Raw genomic sequence first — 6,081 nt, 5'->3', positions numbered from 1 at the left:
GGAGCACCATTAAATCCATTATTAAAAAAGGAAAGAATATGGCATCACAACAAACCTGCCAAGAGAGGGCCGCCCACCAAAACTCATCGACCAGGAATGGAGGGCATTAATCAGAGAGGCAACAAAGAGACCAAAGACAACCATGAAGGAGCTGCAAAGCTCCACAGCGGAGATTGGAGTATCTGTCCATAGAACCACTTTAAGCCGTACACTCCACAGAGCTGGGATTTACGGAAGAGGGACCATTAAAAAGCCATTGCTTAAAGAAAAAAGTAAGCAAACATGTTTGGTGTTCACCAAAAGGCATGTGGGAGACTCCCCAAACATATGGAAGTAGGTACTCTGATCAGATGAGACTAAAATGGAGCATGTTGACCATCAAGGAAAACGCTATGTCTGGCGCAAACTCAACACCTCTCATCACCCCGAGAATACCATCTCCACAGTGAAGCATGGTGGTGGCAGCATCATGCTGTATGGATGTTTTTCATCGGCAGAGACTGGGAAACTGGTCAGAATTGAAGGTAATGATGGATGGGGCTAAATAAAGGGAAATTCTTGAGGGAAACCTGTTTCAGTCTTTCAGAGATTTGAGACTGGGACTGTGGTTCACCTTCCAGCAGGACAACGACCCTAAGCATACTGCTAAAGAAACACTTGAGTGGTTTAAGGGGAAACATTTAAATATCTTGGAATGGCTTAGTCAAAGCCCAGACCTCAATCCAATTGAGAATCTGTGTTACGACTTAACGATTGCTGTACACCATCAGAATCCATCTAACTTGAAGGAGCTGGAGCAGTGTTGCCTTGAATGGGCAAAAATCCCAGTGACTAGATGTGCCAAGCTTATGGAGACATACCCCCAAGAGACTTGCAGCTGTAATTGCTGCAAAAGGTGTCTCTACAAAGAATTGCCTTTGGGGGGGTGAATAGTTATGCACGCTCAAGTTCAGTTTTTTTGGCTTATTTCTTGTTTGTTTCACAATAAAAAATATTTAGCATCTTCAAAGTGGTAGGCATGTTGTCTAAATGATTCAAACCCACAAAAAAAATCAATTTTCATTTCAGGTTGTAAGGCAACAAAATAGGAAAAATGCAAAGGGGAGTGAAAACTTTCTCAAGCCTTGTTTTTTGTTGTAACAGCAAATTATTTTAACGGCATATTTTACTAAAATACTTCTAGTTGAACTCAAAGTCAATAAAAAAAAGTATTCTTAATTTTAAAATTTTTGTGGCACTGACTCAAATCTAAATCAGAAGTATTTTTTAAAGTTTTGCTAAGTTTAGCTTTTTAAGTTTTGCTCTACTGCAGGTAGCTTTAAAAAAATTGTTTTTAATATCTGTGTTTTTGCATGTACATTGGTTATGCCACAAAGATAAATCACATACATTTTTCCAATCATTTTAGTTAGATTTTTTAGTACCCATTACTGAAATGGTTGTTCTAATTTAAATGGCATAGGTAGTCTCCTCACACTGATCCTAACTCTGCCAGTTATTATGAATGCAGGTTGCGGGTGACTAAAACCTGTTGGATATCCTAACTCTGTCTGGATTCCAATGGGAATTACACATCACTTTGCAAGCATAATGTGACTTGCAGGTAGGGTTGCAAAATTCTGATACATTTCCCAGGTTTTCCAGAAATCCCAGTAGGAAGATCCTTCATTGACGTAAATCCTTCAGCCAGGATATATATACATTTTGGGGGGCCTGTAAACCATGAGTTTCATTCCACAGTGTTAGGGAAAGGTCTCAAAATAAGGCCTTATGAGATAAATAGTCAAAGAGTTTAGTTAAAACGACATTTGCCTAGGACTGTGAAAGGTCACAGGACTGAAAATGAATGAATTCAACAACCATGTCTCTGTCACTAACAAATACAGTCATGGATGGTAACTCTACAATTCACTCTAAAAGGAGCACACTTGGAAAGTATATCATAGCCGTGGCTTAGTGGGGGCTTTACTCAAATTGTTCATGCTGATCCAACTCAAATCTGGACCCCCTAAAGGGTCACAATGATGGTATGAGCTATGACTACAAAATCACTTTAAGTAACTGTACTCAGATATATTAAGTGCAATGGGTTTCCTCAAAGGTTTTGAGTAATGACAGCACATTGGGCTTTACAGTGTATGTTGGTGGTAGGCAGAACTAACGAGAAAGGTTAGAATCAATTAAGTAAAAGGTTAGGAGAAATAAAAGGACAAAGGTTAGGAGAATAAACGTAAAACGTTAGGAGATTCAGGTTAAGGTTTGGGGAGGGGTTAGCTAAAATGCTACAGTTGTCCCCGACACGGCTCGAACATGCAACCTTTGGCTTGTTAGACAGTTTTGGTATACTCCTTCCTACCCATCCTTGCCAACCAACGTCGCTAAGTTTGTTTCTGTCTTACACACGCACACAAAAGTATGTGGACACCCCTCAAATTAGTGGATTTGACTACTTCAGCCTCACCCGACGTGTATAAGATTGAGCACACAGACATGCAAAGTCTATAGACAAACATCTGCACACAAGCCTAAGATGCGCAAGTGATTTTAGGTTTGTGTGCGGCTGCTCAGCCATGGAAACTAATTTCTATTTTCCTAGGCAAGTCAGTTAAGAACAAATATTTATTTTCAATGACGTCCTAGGAACAGTGGGTTAACTGCATTGTTCAGGGTCAGAACGACAGCTTTATACCTTGTCAGCTCGCAAGCAATGCCAAGCATCAGCTGGAGTGGTGTAAAACTCACCGCCATTAGACACTGGAGCAGTGTAAATGCGTTCTCTGAAGTGACGCTTCACCATCTGGCAGTCTGATGGATGAATCTTCATTTGGCGAATGCCAGGAGAAAGCTACCTTCACGAATGCATAGTGCCAACTGTAAAGTTTGGTGGAGGAGGAATAATGGTTGGTCGCTGTTTTCCATGGTTCGTGCTAGGCCCCTAAGTTCAAGTATAGGGAAATCTTAACGCTATAGCATACAATGACATTCTATTCAATTCTGTGCTTCCAACTTTGTGGCAACAGTTTGGGGACGGTCCTTTCCTGTTTCAGCATGACAATGCCCCTGTGCACAAAGCAAAGTCCATACAGAAATGGTTTGTCGAGATAGATGTGGAAGAACTTGACTGGTCTGCACAAAGCCCTGATCTCAACCCCATCCAACACCTTTGGATGAATTGGAACGCCGACTGCGATCCAGGCCTACACTCTACTGCTCTTGTGGCTGAATGGAAGCAAGTACCCCCAGCAATGTTCCAACATCTAGTAGAAAGCATTCCCAGAACAGTGGAGGCTCTTATAGCAGAAAAAGGGGGACCAACTACATATTAATGCCCTTGATTTTGGAAGATGTTCGACCTGCAGGTGTCCACATACTTTTGGTCATGTAGTGAATAATAGGTCTTGGAGGCGTATCGACATATGTATGCTTTGTATGGCTCTGAGGCCAGGCTGCAGGGTGAACTGAACTCACTGACCCTGGGACAGTTCTATTCTCTCATGGTTATCATTAAATAAATCTGATATGTGACCAGTCAGTCACTCATTACATTAGCGCTGGGCCTGACAAGTGTGAGGTGAGGTGCTGATCCAAAGTTTGTGTTTTGGGGGTATTCAAAAGTTTAGATTATTATTGCCACTTGTACCTGAGGCCCCTGCCCTCATGGCAGATAGATGATACAAACTCATTTTTAGATTATAAGGATGTGAAGAGTATTGGAAGCTAGGCACTAATATCTTTCTCATGATGGTAACCCCACCAAAGTGACCTTCAAAAGACAGACTGGCCACTGACCACTCTATCACCTGAGAACACACTGGGAGGCAGCAGGCACTTATGTGAGATCAATACAGGGTTTCTGTAAGACAATATGAGGTCAACACTGGACAAAGCACACCAAAAACATTTGTGTGACATATACCTTGTTTGAGTATGGTGGCCTGGCGATGTTGATGCCATCTCTGATGACTTTATCCCTAATCATGATCTTCAGCTTCATTTTGGGGTAAATCACCAACTCCCTTCGGTTGCCAAGCATCAGGTTCCTTTGCGCGCACAGATATGTACCCCCATTCCTCCCGACCCAGTCACTGTCCGGTTCGGTCCAAGACTTTGACCCCCAATGTTCCAACAGGTGGCTGTTGGGGGGGTTGGTGGGCATTGGCTCAAGTGTGAAGTAAAGCCCGGCGGCTTCCTCATCCTCATCTTTCAGCCTTTGCACCGCGTTGTTGATCCTTCGCCGGTGGTGCGGTATGTAGACACCGATAGCATCCAGGTCGGGGTCCCCAATTTGTTTGCAAACTTCCAGATCATCATAGCCGTTATCCACGAAGGACTCCACATACTGAGAGAGCTGGAGGGTCTTCAGCCACTCAAACACGATGCTAGGTCCACGGGTGGTCATTTTGGGGAGCAAGCAAGAAGAACAAATACGAAGGTAAACGGTTCAGTAAATCAGAAAAACACTAGCCATTCTGCTTTATTCTAATGAAAATCCTGACTGCGTGTAGCACGCTCATCCTCTCCTTTTCTCAATCTGTCCCATCTACCAACATGCGCGCTACGCATAGAGCAAGTGTTTGCCAGCTACTCGAAAGTCCCCACTCCGCAGTGTCCCCACTCCGCAGTATCCCCACTACAATGGATAGTCCCCAGCTACATCGCAATGCACTTAGTGTCCTGTTGGGTTCAAATGAATTGAACTGATTCGTGAGTGTTTGCTGCCATCTACTGGGAAATTATTGATTTGTCGATAACTGTGCCTCTGAGTGGACCAATGAAGGACATGTATGTGCTCTGGGACTTGACCTTGATGAGACTGTCCTGTTTTTAGGCTCAAACTTCATGAAACTGTCTGAGGCTCCCACTTTTAGACATAGCTGCTGGAAGTAGTAGTGGGGGGTGGGACAAATAATCCTCCCACAAAACTATCTTCATATTTTTACTGATGAAATAGCGCAGTCCAGCTGCCTTAGCTTCACAAGTAATCAGGCTTGAAGTGCGGGAGAAGCGTGAGGGGGCAGCGCTTCCTAAATTGTTTGAGAATACACTGAAAATGTATTCTGATCAATTCTAAATAAATTATATTTAATTACCACTAAAATTCCATTAAAAACAATAGGTTGACAAACCAAATAAATCCATAGGCTACAGCAGCCTAAAAGTAGGTAAATGTGGTTTCTTCTCTGTCTTCTCTCTGGCGAATGATGACGAACTGTAGGCTACATGTGTGCACTGCAGAGGCCCATTAGAGGCTTGACAACTTCATAATGGTGGAAAGAAATATCACCTGTCTGTCTTGATGTTCATAAAACTTCACTGACCTGCTCTGGTGCAGTGGAATCCAGAACGATATGTGACCACTTGGTTACAGCGACACCGTTCTGCCAAGGACACTCAAACCAGAGTGGCCCCCATAAAGCCCAAGAGCCTGACTCTCTCTGGAAGTTGATGTAGCCCTGCTTGGGATCTTTAGCCTATATTGACTATTGGTTGAGGCCCGTTAGGGTAGGCTATGACAGGGTGGGAAATTGGAAATGTGAATTGGTCCAAATTGGAGGTAATAATGTGAAATTATAGATAAAACGTATCGGTGCTCATTGGCCATTTGAAATAAACATTTCCAAGTTGGAAATCGAAAATTCAACAATGAGTGATTTGGAAGGAATCAGTGGCTAATTGCAAGCATAACAAAGCAATCACTATCCTGCTATTCAGTGGAGTGGGTGTGTGGTCCAAGTCTAGGTTTAAGGATTTATTTTCCAAGCTTAAATAAGGATTGGTGTCCCGCGTAGGTAATTAAAATAATTCTAATAGTTATTATGGATTTTAAACATTTAGGGACATATAAGTGTCTTATATTGGCTGAAAGCTTAAATTCTTGTTAATTGAACTGCACTGTCCGATTTACAGTAGCTATTACAGCGGAAACATGCCATGCGAATGTTTGAGGAGTGCGCCCCACAATATTTTTCCACTGGCACAGGTTTCATACATTCACATATAAAGATTAAATATTCACTTACTTTTTGAAAATCTTCCTCTGATTTGTCATCCAAAGGGTCTCCGTTATAACATGTAGTGTCC

At 42.5% G+C, this 6,081-nt stretch overlaps 1 protein-coding gene across 1 annotated transcript; it reads right to left on the bottom strand.

The window, feature by feature from the left end:
• Window positions 1–3,871: 3,871 nt before the first annotated feature.
• On the bottom strand, window positions 3,872–4,616 carry LOC109900400 (sterile alpha motif domain-containing protein 5). The gene has a single exon (XM_031836683.1). It carries the CDS (start codon window positions 4,397–4,399, stop codon window positions 3,872–3,874), a length of 528 nt encoding a protein of 175 aa, XP_031692543.1. The 5' UTR covers window positions 4,400–4,616.
• Between the last annotated feature and the right edge of the window lie 1,465 nt (window positions 4,617–6,081).

This window comes from Oncorhynchus kisutch, linkage group LG12, assembly GCF_002021735.2.
Source record: "Oncorhynchus kisutch isolate 150728-3 linkage group LG12, Okis_V2, whole genome shotgun sequence".
NCBI classification, from domain to species: Eukaryota; Metazoa; Chordata; class Actinopteri; order Salmoniformes; family Salmonidae; genus Oncorhynchus; species Oncorhynchus kisutch.
This window is presented reverse-complemented; position numbering and strand designations above follow the sequence as displayed.